General features: G+C 38.6%; 2 protein-coding genes across 8 annotated transcripts in view; one reads left to right on the top strand and one right to left on the bottom strand.

Annotated features, from left to right (window-relative positions):
* Positions 1-18879, top strand: part of CD46 (CD46 molecule) — a 28512-nt gene that overhangs the window by 1173 nt on the left and 8460 nt on the right. The window contains exons 2-12 of one of the 5 annotated variants that reach the window (XM_029999975.2): positions 99-290; positions 501-597; positions 1275-1360; positions 1757-1963; positions 2755-2937; positions 3917-4096; positions 4730-4921; positions 5251-5277; positions 5974-6040; positions 7882-7987; positions 9932-11885. In XM_029999975.2, the coding sequence (XP_029855835.1) occupies positions 99-290; positions 501-597; positions 1275-1360; positions 1757-1963; positions 2755-2937; positions 3917-4096; positions 4730-4921; positions 5251-5277; positions 5974-6040; positions 7882-7972 (1322 nt within the window). In that variant the 3' untranslated portion in view covers positions 7973-7987; positions 9932-11885. Of the gene's footprint in view, positions 1-98; positions 291-500; positions 598-1274; positions 1361-1756; positions 1964-2754; positions 2938-3907; positions 4097-4729; positions 4922-5250; positions 5278-5973; positions 6041-7881; positions 7988-9931; positions 11886-18879 lie in introns of those variants that run through there. The other 4 variants (XM_029999974.2, XM_029999978.2, XM_029999977.2 and 1 more) reach the window with 4 other exon arrangements.
* The window catches only part of LOC115334980, a 32334-nt gene continuing 26480 nt past the window's right edge, over positions 13026-18879 (bottom strand). For all 3 annotated transcript variants that reach the window (XM_029999982.2, XM_029999984.2, XM_029999983.2), the window contains one exon: positions 13026-14442. In XM_029999982.2, the coding sequence (XP_029855842.1) occupies positions 14324-14442 (119 nt within the window). In that variant the 3' untranslated portion in view covers positions 13026-14323. The remainder of the gene's footprint in view (positions 14443-18879) is intronic.

Below are 18879 nucleotides of genomic sequence, written 5' to 3'. Positions count from 1 at the left end.
ACTGAATTAGCCTGGCTTTTATGCCATTATGCCTCAACTTGTATCTCTTCTTGTTGACAAGATTGCGTATTGCTTTTTCTTTCCTCTTACTCTGACAGACGGGTGTATGGCTCCAAATAGGCTGCAATATGCAGAGCTCAAGGAGCCTTTCAGCACAATGAAGAGCTTTCCTGTTGGAACCACTGTGTCATACGTCTGCCGGCCGGGGTATATAGGAATCCCTGGAAAATCATCATCTCGTACATGTGGTGAAGACTTTCAGTGGTCACCTACAGAGCAGTTCTGTACCGGTAATGTATGCATGAGCTCTTTTGCTTTTTCCCTTTGACATTTAACAAGTTTAGTTGTTTTTCAAGTGAGAATTAGTGTTCTGTAATATTTTAAATGAAGATTGAAAATTGCTAATGATGGTAAGAGCAGTATATGCCAAAGACTTAGTCTTTGTATATAACTACAAAGGTGTAGAATTTTTTTTTCCTTTTCTTTCCTGCTACCCCTAGAGAGAAAATGTAACCATCCAGGAGACTTAGAACATGGTTTTATTAATGTGACAGATCTTACATTTGGTTCAAAAGCTACTTTTTCTTGTGAAGGAGGGTAAGTATTTTGGTGAAGTTAATGAATCCTTTTTCTTTTTTTTGGGGGGTGGTGGGGTGTGGGGTGGTGGTTTTGTTTGTTTAGACCAGATTTGAACCAAACCTAAATTTTCTTATGCAGGTTACATTCCAGTTCTGACTTGAAATGTCTCCTGAATTCTAACTGGAGCAGATGAAATTACAGTTAAATTTGATTTGATTCCCAGGTTTTACTTGCTGTTTGCATCAACCAAGGCTTAAGCTTTTTATTGAGATTCTGCAGAGTGAAAACTAGAGTGTTGCTTCTAATGACTTCTTTTGATGCTCCTGTGGCAGAAGAAATTATATATATATATATTTATCATTCTTCATTTCATTCACCCTCTTCTTTTAACAGCTTATTTCTTTAGTATTAATAACTTTAGGGCATTAGTATTAGAGGGTGCACATCTTAAAATGGTGAGACTTCCATCAGTTCCTTTAGGGATGTCTCATTTACTTGTTTGTTTTCAAAGTTGAGACTGTTAGCAAAATAAATAAAAAAAAGAAATAAGATACCATTCTCATTACAACAAAAACTTGGTATGTTATGTCCCCAAAATCACAGAACAGAATTATATAAACAAAGTTCCTAGGTGCTTGTTGGAGAAATAAGACATTTCTTAAGTTTCACATCTTTAAAAATTTTTACCTGTCTAGATTCAGATTACGTGGAACTGATGAAATTTCCTGTGTAATTAAGGATGCAGGTGTTGGCTGGAGTAGAGATCTTCCTTTGTGTGAAAGTAAGTAAATTACTACCCTGTTTGAGTTTATATTCAGATGGCAGTAGTTCATTTAAAAACAGCTGTGCCATAAACCTTCCAGTATAAGAAATGATGGTAAAATAGAACTGATTTTTATTTTTATTTTTTTGGAACTACTTGGGATGTGCCTGAGGAATGACCACTGAAAAATAACAGTTATTGTGATAATTAGCTTATAGTAGTTAATGTCAACCTCTTCTTGAAATTGAGGCTCCCTATACTGAATAATCATCAGTAACTCTGTTAGAACTATAGCTTGTCTTAGAAATAGATATACGTCAAATCTTAAATTAAATTACTTGAAAACCAAGGCTTGCTGTGATGAACAAAGTAACAGCAAAATTCTGTCGACTAATTTGTGTGATTTATTTCTAGGAATTCCTTGTGAACCACCTCCAAACATAGCCAATGGGCGCTACACTGAAGCAGCTGACTATGTTTATCAAACATCAGTAACCTATAGTTGTAATGATGTACCAAAAGGCGCGGATCCCTTTTCGCTGATTGGCACAGCTACTATTTTCTGCACATATGATGCACACTCAAATGGAGTTTGGAGTAAACCACCTCCACAATGTAGAGGTTGTTGAGATTTTTAATATACTTCTTTATTATAGCCTATGGGACTCCAAGACTTCAATATCTGTCCCATTTTTCGAAGGGGTGAGTGGTGGGACTTCCCTATAGAAAAGAAGAAACAGATCCTCTGGTACTAAATTTGATATAGTTCCAGCGGAGATCAGATCAACTGCATTATGGATATTGATTGATTACGACGCAGAATATGACTAAAATTTAAGTTAACACTTTTTAAAAATACGTGTATGAGCATGCTGTTATTAAAAGTGACAAAGTGAAGGAACTGAGAGACCATAAAACTTGGGTAGATGAGGAAAAATGGTGTAAAGAGCAAGAATGTGGAAGGTAGATTATGAATAGTAAAAAGGTGAGGAACAACTCTTTCTAAACACAGCTACTGTGCAAGTGCAGAAATAAATGCAAAGCCCAGCCAACACAGTCTTGCTTTGCAGGCATAGGGAAAAATTCCAGATGCTTGCATGTTGTCATTTGAACCCTAATCAATATCACTTTGTTTTCTGAAATTCTGCCACTGTACAGGAGTATGTCTTCTGGAAGTGGAATATGATTATATCAATTATTACAATTTCTTATTTGACTGATTACTGTTACAACTCAATACCTTAAAACAAGGGCCTTCAGCGCCTTCAAGAGAATAACTTTTTTATAGACCCTCTCCAAAATAGTTTGAGGAATTAGATGAGGAAACTTAGAAGCAGTAAAAGGATGCTGCATCTGTTACAAAGATACTGTTAACAAATGTTTCAGAGCTGGTTTTCTTTTACCTATTTCAGTGGTCAAATGTGATAACCCAAAAGTTGAAAATGGAAGGAAAAAAACTGGATTTGGACCTTCCTATAGCTATGAGGACTCAGTCATGTTTGAGTGTGATCCAGGTTATTTCATGATCGGACCAGAGGTAATTACCTGTGGAGAAAATAACACCTGGTTTCCTCCAAAACCAACTTGTGAAAAAAGTAAGCCTTTAAATAAGAATCCAACTTTTCTTGTATGTTGTGAATGTTGTAAGTCTGTCTGAGCTAAAATTTAAAATTGTAACACTGTAGTTGGAAATTGGAAGCTAAGGAAGTTGACATGGAGCCTCATCTATGGGCAACCATTTTAGGTGTTCAAGTGACTCTTAACTCCAAAGAGTTTTCGGATGAGAGTGAGTTGAGTTACAGACATGCGTATAGAAGTGATGTGGACATACTGTAATAGCATCACGGTGTTTGTTCTAGTGATTTCATGTGTAAATACAGGAGAAAAGATGTGTTTCTGAATTCTGATAGAAAGAACTAGAAGTATGCACAATGAGGAAACCTACAGTGTCCTTGTAGAGTAATCAAAATCATTATGTGTCTGTGTTCTCTTACGCAGCTCTTCAACTTTTGCTTTCCAGGCATCTTGTATAGTCTGTAGTATGTTGTTAGGTTTTGATCAGGCAAATTATTAAGTCAGGACAATTTGCAGAGCTGGGGACATTGCAGAGGTCTTTTTGTAACCTTTCTCCTTCCCCTTTGTGCTAGAGGGAGAGGAAATGTTGTAGAGTAGTGAGAGAATTTTTTGCATGCACACACTAATAATGAGTTCCCAAGAATGAGAACCACTTCTACAAAGAATATGTTTGGGTGTTCCATAATGAATGGGTCTGATAAGGCACCTGGAAATGATTCTAGTGCTTACAAAAATAATTAACCCACAAATAAGAGTTCCTTAGCTACCACATCATAAGATCATATTACCTAATGAATACCTACAGTCATGTTTCTTCTAAGTCTTCTAAAGGAAACATTTATACTTAAAATTGTGGTAAAGTTAAACTATTCAGATATGCTCATCTGTTTTTCTCATACAAAGGCAATGTATATTTTTGGAGTGAGTTCACGAATTATGAAATATTTAAAGTTTATTATCACTAAACTTACTTTTAAATTCACATATTGGCTACTGCAGGTGTATGTGGTGCCCCAAATATTGCACATGGAGTAGTGATTCCAGCTAAATCTGTATATGAAGGAGGAGAGTCTGTTCAGATAAAGTGCGATACTTCTTGTACTTTTCCTGATGGCACTGAAGAGATGACAGTAACTTGTCAAGGACAGAATACATGGAGTTCTTTACAAAACTGTGCATGTGAGTAAAACTCATAATTGGTAAAATCAAGGGCAGAGTGACAAGTTCCAAAGGTCTGACATAGAAATGTGCAGACCCTGAAAGTTAGAGGTCTATCAGCAGAGCACCAACAGGTTATGTTAGTAAGGTTGTGAGTGTCATTGGCTGGAGTTTCAGCAACTGAAGGAAAGTTTTCAGCAGAGTTGGAGCCCTTGTTCAGTCTTAGTTTTGTTTATGGAAATTGGTAAAGTTCAAAAACCAGTGTGAAAGATCTGTTTGGGGGTGTTTTCTGAACATTCTTCCTTTGATGATGGCAGACTTTATTGTCCCCTCACTTTGCACCATGTGATTGCTTGTTATAATATAAACAGAGGTTGTCATTACTTTGATGCAACTGTTTGTCCTAATGAAGCAGAGATGTGCATTTCTGTTAATGTGTCTGAAGCATGTCAGTCAGCAGAAGTATCTGCAGCCTCTAGGAAGCAGGAAGCCTTTGCATATAAAATGTCGTAAGGATTGGCTGAGCTTCTGATATTTGCACAAATGTAGGGACTTTCTGATGGCAACTTCTTGAATCTGCTTCTTGTACCAGCTCTCTTCTCGGACTTAATTTCCTTTTTTTCCCTCCCTCCCCCCCCCCCCCCCCCCCTCCAGGTGGGCCTAAAAGTTCTGGTTTCACTCCACACATAAGTTATGGTAGAGTAATTGATGGACAAAAATCTTCATATTCTGTCGGGGATATTATTACAATTGAATGTTATGCAGGCTACACATTACATGGTGCAACTCGTATTGAGTATGTTGGAGAAAACCAGTGGAATCCTGGAGTGCCAACTTGCCAGTTAAGTAAGTATGAACTGCAAGAATTTCCACTAGAATGAAAATACATGTAACAAAAGCTTTACTTCTTGGGGATGTTCTTTTGTACTCAGGAGAAATCATGTAATGCAAACTTCCTTCTTTATTTTGACACAAGAAAAATAGTTTTTGGTAAAATCCGTTTAAAAATAGGAATATTTCAAGTTAAATAAATGCTATGATATAAACTGGCCTGCTGTAAGTATTGTATTCACAGAAGTGCTTGATCTATTTGAAATCACGGAATATTTTTATAATAATGTTTGAATAAGAAGCACATGTGTTCCTCTTGTGATACTGATTCACTCTGTTTTTAGGTGCCTATATTACAGCCATCATCTGTGGTAAGTATGTTATAAAACCTGAACAAGATATGATGTGGATTGTAGATGTGGATTGTATTTTTTATGTGGAATTGATATTCTGGTCATCACCTGTGACTGCAGTAATGATTTTTGACTTTTGGTTATTTTAAAAATGCTTGTCTACTCTGCGTAGTTCAAGTTAAAATTTCTTAGCAATTACAGATTAATTTCATGTAAAATATGTATTTTTTCATGTATGTGAGACATCAGATTTCAAAGGCAGTCTTCCACAACTTAGTCGCTTTCATAAACTCTTAGAGCTTGGGTTTACTGGAAGTGTGAATAAATCAGCTGTGCCAGTGAACAAAAGTGCTTAGTCCCATCTTCTGTCCTTGCATTTATTACCCACTTTTGTAAGCCTCCTGCTTTCTTATAAACTTGTAAAAAGTAACGTTAGGATTTTGACATATCTGTTTTAATGTTACTGAGCTGGTGGGGTTTTGCTATCTTCGTGGTCACTGTTCTTGAGCTGAACTATCTTGAAGTCTTGAGTAAAGCATCAAATACATATTTGTGAAATAAGCCATGCAAATTAAGGTGGGTTGGGGGGGGGGGGGGGGGGTGTCTAGGACTGTGGATGAAGACAGTGCTATTTCTGCTAAAAATTTTTGAGGCTTTTTTGTGAGCTAGAGATGATCTTTATCACTCTGAGGCTTTTTTTAATTCTTCCTAAAGTGATTGTGGCAATAGTGGTGTTCCTGGCAGCCTTCTGGGTCTATAAGAAATTCTTTTCACAAAATGGGTGAGTAAGTCTACCTTTTTATTATTATTATTGCAAATTTCTAAATGATTGAGCAAGAGCAGTGCTAATGCATATGTAAGTTTCTTGAGCTTTATCTGCCCTTTCTTTTTCAAATGTCTGATGACTATATGTGAGCTTATCACAGCAGCTGATGGAAAGCTAAAGTGCCTAACAATGTATTTGACTTTGTTTTTGTATCTGCTATTCAGATAAGCTGCTAATTAACACTTGCACTAATTTCAAGGAAGGAAAAACCCTGTTCTTAAGCTTGTATTTGGCATAGGTACACTTGCCGAGGAAAGTACTGATTCCATCTGCTCTAAAACATGTCAGTTTACCTCTTAAAACCAGTGGTAGTATTGGCTTGTGTGGGCTTGTGTTACTTTATTGCTTGGATACCCTCTGGCATCACTAGGTCTCACAGGCTTTAAGAGTCAGAATGGTTTACGTGACCTGGAAGCCTTGGAGGTGAACTAAGGAGCTTCCTCTCTTCTATGTAAGATGTACCAATGGTAGTGGAGGGTAACTGGAGAACCACTGTGTCTTGTGTTTTGGACCAGAAGCACCCTGAATAAAATAATATGGGCTTAGTTACAAGGAAAATGTGAAAAAGAAATTGACCTAAACCGGTGCTCCTATGCTCTTTGAAAAAGCAAGTAGTCATCTTTGCTACTAGAATGTTTAACGCGTGGATCCACTTCAGCTTTTTTTCTCCTGCAGCACCAATGATTGGTGTCCCTATGTTAAAGCCTTGCAAAGTCAACTGTAAAATATTAGATGCATAAGTAGTAGTGTTCTTATGTTTTTAATGAGACATATAGGGCCTTTTGAACTTTATCTTCAAAACAACTGATTATGTATGCTTTTTCATGGAGGGGTGGCAGGAGATTTAAATGCCTCTTTGTGTATTGCTTCTTGCAGTGATGTCTTATCTTCTTGAAAAAAAGCCTGTTTCGTTGGAGAAGTAGTTTGTAACATGCAAAATACTGAAAATGCAGAGCAAGTTAGGTGGTACACATAGAATGCTACCTTAAGCATCTTGTCAAAACTGACTTGCCTTTTAACAAAATTTGTTGGGATTTATCTGGGGTATGTGAAGCAAAGGAAGGGATGCTATAAATAAAGCAAACCAGAGGAAATACTCCCGTGGTTCGTATTGGTAATGAAGTACGCACAGTACTACTTGGGAGAACCCTGAAGCTAGCTTATGTCCAGTGAGGTTTTAGCCTCAGTATCTTCCACATAGGCAGTACAGTATTGTTACAAGGGCCAGAGTGGCCCTGTAAGGAGACTGACTGTGTACCAGTCTGCTGCTAAGTAATTCAGTGCATTTGAGCAATTGCTTTTCATCCGTGACTTGGATAATCTGCAATCTGGATGGTCCGGAAAAGAGTACGTAGGAGTTAATAGTATTAGGGCAGCATTTTCTGCCTTCATCTGTGGAGAGACTGCTCAGGGTGTAGAAAGGAAGAGTGATGTAAATCAACATCATCAAAAATTAAAGAAATGTTACATTCCTGAAAATTTTACAACAGGAAGAGTCTTATCGCGCCCAATGCTTTCCTTAAGCTTCCTTGCTGTGAACATCTGACTATTAAACCTCTTTCTTGTCTGAAAACCCTGATCTAATCTCTTATTAAGGCCCAGATCTCCCTATTCGGTTTTCTGGGTTCCTGATGTAGCTGAGCCTTTGTGAACTGTTGTGCTTCCAGCACCTCATACTTGCTGGGTTGTAGTCTTCAAATTACAGCAAAAATCTTTTCTTGCCCTCTTTCTTGTGTGTTTAATCTGACAGTTTTATAGGACATTCAATTAGACCTTTTTCCCCTTCTGCTGTTCAGCTCGTATACAGTTGATGAGAGTTGCAAGGAAACATGTATTTTAAAAACTAATGTACCAGCTGAGATGGAAGAAACTGCACAAATGAATTAATTGAATCTTAAAAAGGTATACACTTTCCACTTAATTTGGACTTTTGCAATGAAGCTTAAGTGTTTTGTTTTTTTTTTTATTATGGTTTACTTAGAATTTCAGGAGAAGTGTGGAATCTAGCTAGCTGTGAACCTCAGTTTCCTATAGGAAAGATCATAATAACCATTCATTCGTTTTGGGAGAACAGGATATATTACATAAAGAATTATCATTCAGTGTCGTAAATGATAGCTTCCAGTGATTGCGTATCACAGATCTTAGTTTTGGGTTGTCTTTAAAGAATGAGTAACATCTTTTTCTGTAAGACAGAAACTACATACCTACTCAGTATAATGTTTGCACCTGTTTCAGTAATGTGAAATGGATTCCAGTGATGTGTTACTTTTGTTAGCTAATAGTATAATTCCCTGTAATTAGAAGATTGTTGGAGCTTTGCTGCATTACATGGACACTAGAATTATAAAGGTAGTGTGGATCCCTTCAGAGAAAACCAGATTACATGTTTCTTAGAATTACTGATTCATCTGAGTTTTCAGCTTTCTAGAAGAAAAAAAGAAATTAATGAAGTGCAAACAAGGTCGTCTTTTTAAACCTTTTTATAAAAAGGTGATTTCTTTTTCAAATTCAGAGTTCTGTAGCCCTAAAAAGGGTCAAAATGTAGTTACTTGTTTGGAACTGATTTCCTCTCCTATATTTTAAACTAGTGGTTAGTCCAGTAGTCAGGTGCATTTGATGATAGTTACGATTGCTCCTGCAGTTTTGTAGTGTCAAATTAGCTCTTTCATAAACCTGGCTCTTCAAACCTTGTTAAAACAGAACAGATTTAAGACAGGACAGCTTAGTTTGACTGTTCCTTGTCAGTATTTTGTCATCACTACCTTAATAGAATTTGCCCTACAAGTACTTTTGTAAACTAGTATCTTCATTTGTGTCACTTTTCTCCATTGCACAAATTCTGAGAAGGTAATGGTTGAAACATAATGTCTCTTATTCTAACTTAATGCAAAGGTCTCTTCAAATGCATAGTCTTGTTCTTTAAATAAAATGAAGTGACTTTTCAGAATTTTTTATATTTGAGATGGCATATATGAAAATTAAGCTTGGAGTTTCTTTCAGAATAACGTATGGATTAAGGAATATCATCTTTACCTCTGAAGTAGGATGTTTCTAATTGAGATAGGATTAGGTTTCTGGGTTAGTTGGGCTTATTTTTGGAGAGAGAATGAAAGGAATCAAGACATAGAATAGAATAGAGTTCTTATTTCCAATCTTACCTTTTGCACATGACAATGGTAAGAGAAATTAATGGTCTGGTATGTGTACACACTATTAACCCCTGAGTTTTTCTTATGATACGATACCTAGAACTCCTTAGAGACCTAGAGTAATAGTGCAGAGGTTTGGTATGGATTTTTTTCTGTAAAGCAAAACAGGAGTTCTTGAATAACTTGAAAACATATATAGATGGATGTAATTATGAATTTTAATCCTCATATGTTCAAGTATTGTAAATTTGCTGTTAGTTGACTACAAAATGAAAATTCTCACAAACTAATATTCAGCTTCTGGTTATAAAATATATATTAAACAACATACTGTATTTAAAATACATTATAAGGGATGCTCCTAATGTAGTCTCCGTATAGTTAGGAATCCTGTAACTGTTATGTCTGGTTTCAGTTTTTGATAATGCTCAGGTGTGGTCTGTTCATCACTTGAAAGGATCCATTTGGATCAAATAGTCTTCTACTCTGTGGGTCATTCTTAAGAGTCTAGTGGATGAAATGAAACAAAAAATCTCCTCAGTCTAGCAGTTGCTTAGTAAGAAGAGGACATAATTATTTAGTTTAATGACTTTACCTGTTGATTTAATGATAAAACTAAGGATGTGCTTTCAGAATAAATGTAAAAACTATTTAAATGTAAAATCTCTGATTTGACTTGTTTTTTTGTTTGTAGGAAACGTGACAGCACTCCATGTACTGCCGAATATAAGATCTGTAAAGCATGAATTACCTTTTTGGGGGTGGGAGGGAATTTGCAGTTGAATATACCTATTAGAAATGGAAAATTATTGCACTTGCATTGAGTTTCTGTAGATTAATATTTTGTACTATGTGCTATACTACTGATTGACTGTAGTAGGAGATGATTAATAGGGTAAAAAGAATATATATGTATATATATCTGCTTTTCCTTATGGGCCACTCAGACTGTCTTTTCTGTGTATGTGAAATGGTTTTAAAGGCACATACCTGTAGCATGCAAGAGTGTCTGTGTCGGCGGGAGTACTGGACGTATCACTGTCATAGTACCAGCTGCTGCCGCCTGCTGCCTTCAGTGCTACCTCTTTTCTTACAGAAGACTATCCAATACTAGTTCTGCTCACTAAAATCCAAATGTGCTTCTCATTCATTTTTGTGGTTGAGGCGGTATAAATGATTATGTTGTCTCTTGTATTATGAAATGTTTTATTATTAGTTTCCTTAAGAGATTGGTGCCATTTAAGGCTATGTCTTTTTGAAACTATCACAGTTTAGATCTTATATATACCACCTCTTTGTTTGCCAAAGTTGGTTTCTGTATATCTAATGAATTAAAATGTGCCTTTAAATCAGAGTTTTATAGATTTTTCCATTGCCTTTAAGAAGGAAAAAAGCCATATATATTTCTGACTCTTTGATATAGTCCCAGAAGGACTACAGTGGATTTGTTGGAATGGAAAACTGAAGGTTTCTATAGCAAAGGTATCCCCTGGCTTTGAATTTGTTGGCCTATTGACGGAAGGCACCTAATTAAAGGAACTGCTGAGAAATCAGTGGTAGCCATCTCCTATCAGGAGCACAGTGTAAGTTCCATAGCATGCTTGATTTTTATTGAGCCTTGATGTCAGTTTCGGAGAGAATTTTGTTGCTTTTCAGGATAGAGATGGCACTGTGTGGATCTAGCTTCCTTGTTCTTTTTACTTGAAATCATATATTCCACATACAACATTTCAAATCTCTGTATACAGGCTACGATGTCAAAGCTAGCTCTGTAGTGCTAGATTTAGCATCGGATATCTGTTGAGAAGCAGAAGCCTTTCCCTGTCAGGCTCCCTTCTCTTTTCATGTTAAAGGAAGACCAAACCAGCTTAGTTGCGGGAGCGAAGGAATTAGCTATGTGGACAGTGGTGGTAGATGTGGTCTCTGTTTAGGCAGCTGCTTGCTTCATGAAGTGTTTTGGTCAAGACTGTGACTCCAGGAGCTCCCATCACAGCGTTTGCCATGAATTGAGACTCGGATGTGCATTGATAGCTGTGACTTTAAATGCATACTTGCTACTTCTAATTCCTTATTAAAACCAAAAGCTTAATTAGGACAGGCTTTGGCTTTGTGAATCTCTGAGTTTGCTATCAACATACAGGCAGCTTATAAGAACCAATTTTCCCAGAAAAACCAAACTGCCTCTCTTCAGATGGCTGAGGCAGCATTTAAACTATTCATGCTTGTCTGTGGTAGATTGGCATGGCTCTCCACTGTAGTGAACAGATTGTTTGAATAACATAGGACTATTTAGGGCTTTATAGGGCTTTTTGGGACAATCCCAGCAGTTGTATTGTCAGAGTTCATGATAGTCTGGTTATTAAAAAGGGGTTTTGGCTACACAGAATGACATGCTGTTCATTGCCTAGCTGATACCTAGTTTGATAATTGTTTGTAAACACTATGATAATATACTGGGAATTGAGCGTGTTGGTCACTAGCTAGCTTGATTATGTATGGCATCTCCAATGTTTTAAAATATGCTGAAATGCACTTCAAGCTAAAGTGAAATAACTGTAAAAAATGGCCTTTTACACTTTTTTCTGGATGTAAAGACTAGCGATGACTTGTAATATTACAAATAAAAATGTTAAATTATTTAGCAGTAAGTGTTTGTCTTTCATTTGTCATGTGGTAAGCAGCTATTTTTCTGTTATTCTTAAGATGATTTTTCATGTACCAAACTTGCATTAGGTGGTAACTGCTGAGATTGAAGTTTGCAGTTTGTGCACAGAATTACGTAATGGTAGTGTAGAGAATGTGTTTTAATTTGCTGAGCAGCCTTTTGGTTTTCTTTTGGAATTGCAGAGAATTTCCCAGAACCTCCAAAACCTTTCAGTGTTCACTCCTGAAAAACTTGGTAAAAACTTGGAGAAGAGGCAGATTATCATGTGGCTGTTCTGATGTAACACTAAGTCAAGAGCAAAGCCCAGAGAGTGTTCTGGCACTTTTGTCCAGTGTGTGACAGATGTCATCCTTAGGGAATATAGCTTAGGCGTTTTTAAGGAACGTGTTAAGCAGAATGTGATTATTTTTAACTGTATGAGGTTCACACTCATAATGTACTCCACACATTTCCTTGCAAAGAAAGTTTGAGTTGGCTGCCTTATAGAATAATGCCTTTCAGAGGGTAGAATAGAAAAATAACTAATATGCTGTATTTTTTTTAGTTCGTAGTTGTGATACTCAAAATCAGTTGCTGTGGACTGCAAATGATGAGAGGTTGTAGACTACACAGCTTCACAAATCCATGAAGTTCTGGGACTGCAGTGAGCATTGATGGGATAGGCAGCTACTAGGCAATTTGACTTAAACACTACAAGTTAATTTGTCCTAATTGTCATGAATTCTGCACCATTTTTCTAAAAGTGAGTCCTACGTTAATTATTTCATCTTAGAATCTGGAACTGATAATTAAGAGTCATGAACACATGAACTTTGTGCTAAGAAAAAGGCTGTATGTAATAAACGTGTTGTTGCCATCTACTGGTAAAACAAGTGATGTTCTCGCAGTGGGAGTAACAAAACATAGGTACAGCATTACCTAGCTTAATGTTAAGTAGTGTGAAGTGTCAGTGGTTGGTAGGCTTCTCAGTGTTAAACTTAAAATCTGTAAAGGCTCGCTTCCGAGCATGGTTCATACAGGGTGGTGAAAATGGAGCTGGGGACTGAAATGAAGAGACTTGCAGCAATTAGATATTTTCCAGCAGGGAAACAAGTAATCTGTCTATGTGAGACAGAGCCCAATACCAAGTAGCACACAATTTTATTTAAAAGAAAAAAAAAAAAATCTGAGTAAATAACAGGTTAAGGCAAACAAGTAGCACATGGAATATAGCTGGTCAGAAGGTTAGGTGGCTGGGCTCTCACACATGGGCCCTGGCTTGCTTGAGTTGAAGAATCTTAGTTACGTGTTTGAACAGATGCTTCGCTTTCTCTTTAAGCATCCCTCCTAGTTGAACGTGATGCTGACTGTCCTCCTTTTGTGCAGGATGTTCGGCCTGTAGGTGTAACTTCAGGTCAGAGAACAGAAAAGCATACCATACGTGTTTGTGAAGCAAGATCGTGCTTTTGATGGTGTTTGTTTATAAAGACTTTGGGGGGCGGGGGAATGAAGTTTTCCATTACTGTTGCTTTTCCCCCTACATCATAACCGATTTCAAATGGTGCTAGACAAAAACTGAGACTCTGAACACCAAGAGAAATCGGTCAGCCTGTGTAAGAGACATTTTCCTGGCTCAGAGAAGAATCCTCTTGTAGATGACAGCTATGCATTCTTTAAAGACGACTATTCAGTGGTCTGATCAAATGCTTCATCCATACAGCGATCGCCTTTTCTGTGTATAATAACATGTTTGACAATAGTGAGGTCAAGCAAAAATAGTTTAGCTTCATTTTTGGTGGTTTGGATGCAAGGGTATAGAAGTCTACTGAAACCTTACTAGAAGTTACCAGCAATAAACTTAAAATAATTCTAGAAAAAGGAGTGAATTCTGTGTGTACCAGTGTGACATCATCATGATTGCTGAAGGCACTTTTGTGTTTAACTGCTGAGATCAAATTATTGGAGGGAATCTCTGTGTTTGCAGAGCAAGTCTCTGGGAGCTACAGAATGATAATTCTATGGTGATAGAGTCCCCAAGCACAGAGTGGAAATACATTTGCTCTAAGTTAGTAAATTAAACGTTAGGGTCCTAGCGATTGTATAATAAAGGAAACGTACTCTGCCTGTCAAGATGCAAGAAGTACTACATTGGTTTTCATGCAACTTTTGGATCACTTTACTCTGGACAACTTTAACTCAATATCCATTGTTTATTAAGTAGAAGTACATTTGAAGGAAGCTGTTCGTGTTGTGGCCCTAGCTTGAGAAGGTGTATACAGTGGTTGTATAAGTGTCTAGAAATCAGATGATGTTACAAAGTGGATGGCTGGCAAAAAATAACCATTGGAAAAAGTGCTGTTTTAAGGAGTAGAGGCTGTCAGTGAAGTTAGCAGCTGCTTGATCTCCTCCCACGCTGTAATTCTTGCTCCTAGAACACTGATTTCAAATGGTGCTAGATACAAAGTGGGAAAATCTAAGCCACCATGTGAAACCAGCTTCCAGAGGAAGACACATCTCATGCACGGCTGCAGGCTGAGAGAGAAAATCCATCTCCACCGTACCTAGAGAAAAATTCATTTATTTAATTTTATTAGAAAGTAAGACAGTTAACTTTGGGTTAGTTACTGTATTGACACACTTTTTTTTAGGCATCTTGTGAATAGTTGAGGCTGGTGTAGGAAAAATGAAATATGTGATGAAGAAACCCACCACTCTGGCAATGACTGTCATTTGCTTTCGTAGCCAGGTGGAATATACTGAAGCTCTAATCAGCAAGCAGTGAAAAAGGTCTGACTTCTTTGCGGTGCAGAGTATGATTCTGATTGGGGGGGGGGCGGGAAGTTTGTGTTATACACAAAGGAACGCCTTTTCGTGCTGTTGCAGATGGAACCAGGCTATAAACCTCATTCTGTCCAAGGTAGAGAGTGTTCTGGCTTTCCATCACTTACTGATCTTGACATCATCAGAGAGGGCAGGACAGATCAGGTGCTTTTTGTGACAGGGAAAGGAAATGTGACTATCATGATGGAACTTCCTTTGTCAGCGGTATCACATGGCCTGTAAATAGCATGCTTTTAACAAGTAGGGAGTTGCAGATTTTTGTGAGACAAGGTTTAAATTCTGTAGGGACAGTGAAAATAAATTGCATGGAAACTACTTTGAGTGTGGGTCAGAATGAAACCTAAAAAGGGAGCGTTTGCAAATCTAACTGTAAATGGCTCAACAAAAGTTGTTGAGGAAGTAAGAGAGTGTGAAAATGAGTGGCTGACAGTTATTGGAAATGGAATAGGTCTGAGCAGTGTGGTAGTGCAGCACAGCCATGGTAGTTAACCTGCAGTGTTACGTGTCTCGGTGCAGCGGGAATAGATGGAGTGTCTTGAAGCCTATGAATGACTACACATGTGCATAATTCAGGAACCATCAAACCTTGGCCACCATGTCTAGCCTGTGCTGATGCAGAAGCTGATGTAAAATGGAATAAAGTGCAGCAGAAGCGGAGTTGGGAGTTTCACTTATTGATGCCCTGGGTTTTTGGCAACTCGTTGCATTAGTTTTGTAACCAGATCCAAGAATCTGCTTCAGTGCCTACATCCTAATGCACACCCACAGGCAGCAGAGGAAAAGCTCAGAGAAAAGGAGCACGTCCTTCCGAGGAAGGGGAAAGAACTGTACTAGATTACTGTGTCTGGCTATTTACTGTAGTTTCTAAATCCATTATCTGGGGCAACAAGGTGGAAGACAAGTGGAAAGCAGGTTCCCTCCCCAGTGTCTGTCTTGCTGGCACAGTTATTTATGAGGTACCCTGTATTATCAGCGTAAGATTTACTACTGAAAAGCTGGACCGAGAGTTACTGCTGACAAGAGGTTAGCTGCAGCGCAGATAAAGTACCACAGCAGCACCTTTCAGAAACAGGCTCCCAGTGAGGGTTGCTTTGGTTTTTTTTCTTATCTCAGTAGTAAGCATGTGCCTTGACAGTAAAAAGAAATCTTTATTAGGGTTTTCAAAAACATTTGGTGGAAGTGTCGCTTACGTTTGTGCTGCTGAAAATGAGAGCTTCTCCAGAAGTACGAGACTTACAAAGTCTGAACTGGGTCTGAACACCTATGTGTGCCTTCCCCTCCCCTCTCCAAAGGAGACTAACCTTTCCAGAAATACCATGCAGCAGTTGAAGACCAATGGCTCATTCATTATTTATAGTTTGATAAAACCAGGTTTCACTTCAGCATAATTAAGATGATGCTGCCCCTTCTCCAGGCTACCTGAAGATTGTCCTGTTGCCTTAAGTTCCCCTTCCCTCCAAGCAGCCAAGTGTCAGCCCTTTCTACCAAACTGCAGGTACACCTTTTACAAAGCATACATCTGTGACAGTGTATGCTGTTCTTTCCAAACCTAATAGCATGCTTGGGCAGGCAGCACGCAGAGGGGAGGAGGAAAAGAGAGCAGTTCAAGATGCTGTGATACACAGCACTCGACTATTAATATGAACATGTGCAGAAAAATAAACCAGTGTTTTGTCTCAAACATTTGCTGTGTGTGTGTTGAATGTGTACATATGGACACACACATATGTGTGGAGACAAGCAAATACTATCAGCTATAGTTGGCTTTGTCAAAGTGTTCTGGAGTTTTCAATAAATAATAGTAGAAAAAGCACAGTATTATCATTCTGTTTTTTTCCTCCTTTTTCAGACACGTTTAGTAGCAGTACTGTTCTGTAGCTTCTTTCAGAGGAACATCTCAAAGCCTTTCACGGACTTCACACTGCTTTATACATTCTACATGAGACAAAGGCAAAAAGGGAAGAAATCCCTGCCTCCCCCATGAAAGGGAACTTCCTCCCTAGCCTAGGACCTTTAATCTAGTCTGCAGGAGCAAGGCAAGCCTGGATGTCACAGACCTGATTTTTCACAACCTACAGCTTATAAATTAAGGCACTTCTGGGGCTTCCACAGTAAGCAAAACAGATCTCTGCATGACCCTGTGTGCATCGTAATTTTTTTCCTCCATTGTCAAATCATGGAGTGGAACTCATGGTTCATCAGACTCTGGTCTCCCCTGGAGAAAATATTCCCATTTTCAGAAGCTCAGAAAATCTGAGCTTGATGCATCATCCTCACAGTCAAGGAATGAGTCAGACCAAGGCCAGGTGCAGGACAGAGGGGTGTGACAGTGCAAGTGGTGACCTGTAAGGGGAATTGAAATGAGTGAACTTCTAAGGTTTCAAAAAAGCTTCCTCAGCCTGGAGGAGCGTGTAGCTGCATCTGTTTGTTGTGCAGTTCTGTTACTGTGTGGTGTTGCGTAGGTCAGGTATGGACAAATGTGCCCTAACTTGCAGTCTGAGCCAGTCATTAGCATGTAATGCTTTCTCTGTCAGCAGTAGCACTGACCTAGGCTGAGTAAAGGTAGGGTGGATGCTGCATTGCTTAGTGAAGTTGATGCTTATGACTAGAAGATGGCTTTAGAGATGCTGCTATTATGGGCAGCAAAAACATGTACTTCCTTCCTGAGTTTAAGCATAATGGAGATTTTTTTTTTCATTGATTAGGACCAGAAGAAAAACTCCAGATCACATTCCTGAGTTGAACGTAGCCTATTCCTTTAGTCCTATTATTGTAGCCTTACAGTTGCGGTATAAATAGTAAAGTTAAAAGCTGGGCACTCTGGGTCTGCAACCCTTGTGCTATCTGCCCCCCCACGCACAAAAACCAAAGGTAGGCTGAACACCGGACTGTGGCATGCTGCGGGTAAAAGCCTGTAGAGCCTTTTGTCCCATTTAGCTCTATTTGAGCAATGGGACAGTCAGGCCTGCTTGACATTTGAGTCACTAATTTCAATTCCTATTAAGGGTAATCTGTCAGAGCACTCACTAGCATTTGTCTAAGCGTGCTGAACTGTCAACAAGCTGCCTATCATTCTAACCCATTTTTTAAAATGGTCCAATTGTTCAAGGGTTTGGGGGTGAGGGATGGCCAGGTTTTTGTTTGCTCGCTTGTTTTATGTAGGGAGAAGCAGCTTTTCCAGATAATTTAGGGTGGGCCAGGTGATAGGTAGTGTCTGTGATGGCTGAAATTTGGCTTGTGATGAGGTCTGAGAGGTGCATCTTAGCCTCTTCTCTTTGCATGGTGGCCTCCCTGAAGGCACACTAGTGTGTGGTTAATTACTGCTGCTTTGAGTGAGTTTTGATAGAGCTCGTTCCCAGCATGGCTTTGGTGCCAACCAGGATTCTCCTAAACAATGCTGAGCCACAGTCTGGCAGTCAGCATTGACAAACAGGTATTGGTGGTTTGGATGCAGCGAACCTCATTTTGAGGGCAAGACAGTTCAACACTAGCATTGACCCAGGCACACCGGGTGATGTGATGGGCTATATCAGCCTTCGTTTTATGGTTCTGCCATACTGATCCATGTTTTCTGGGGTGCTTGGGTCTAACAAAGGAGGCTAAAAAAAGTGCAAGAGACCTTTAATTTGCAGATTACAGATCTTTTGGAGAAACTTGGAGATAGTTCATAACAGCGCAACATCACTAAAATAATTAGGATTTATTCGCAAGACCTGTTTTTTTTTTTAAATCCCAGAACTTTGTTTCAGACTGTTGAGTAAAATGTAACCCTTATTTGCTATTGCTTGCCCCAAAGCTATTCTGAACTGAAGGGAGTGGTTTTAGCATGGTGACCATTCTAGGAGTGCTAGATACTATGGCTACAGTTTCTACTCTTGTGATTCCCACCTGCTGGTCTGAAATTGCTTTGACTTGCCTGGAGTCATACAGTTTTCTTCCACCTTTGCTTTCATGAGAGTTCCTAGGCAAAACCGCAGCCTGTTTGGAGGGCACAGGAACTACTGAACCACTGAATCCTACGGAGGATTTCAGATTTCAAAAGGAACAATAAGGTGAAACTGGGCAAACTTACATAGGGGAAGAAAGCATTGCACTTACATGACCTAGGTCATGGAAGAGCAGTAGGAAGGGCAGCAATGAAAACTCATCGAATTTAG

This window comes from Aquila chrysaetos, chromosome 24 (assembly GCF_900496995.4).
Source record: "Aquila chrysaetos chrysaetos chromosome 24, bAquChr1.4, whole genome shotgun sequence".
NCBI lineage: Eukaryota > Metazoa > Chordata > Aves > Accipitriformes > Accipitridae > Aquila > Aquila chrysaetos.
This window is presented reverse-complemented; position numbering and strand designations above follow the sequence as displayed.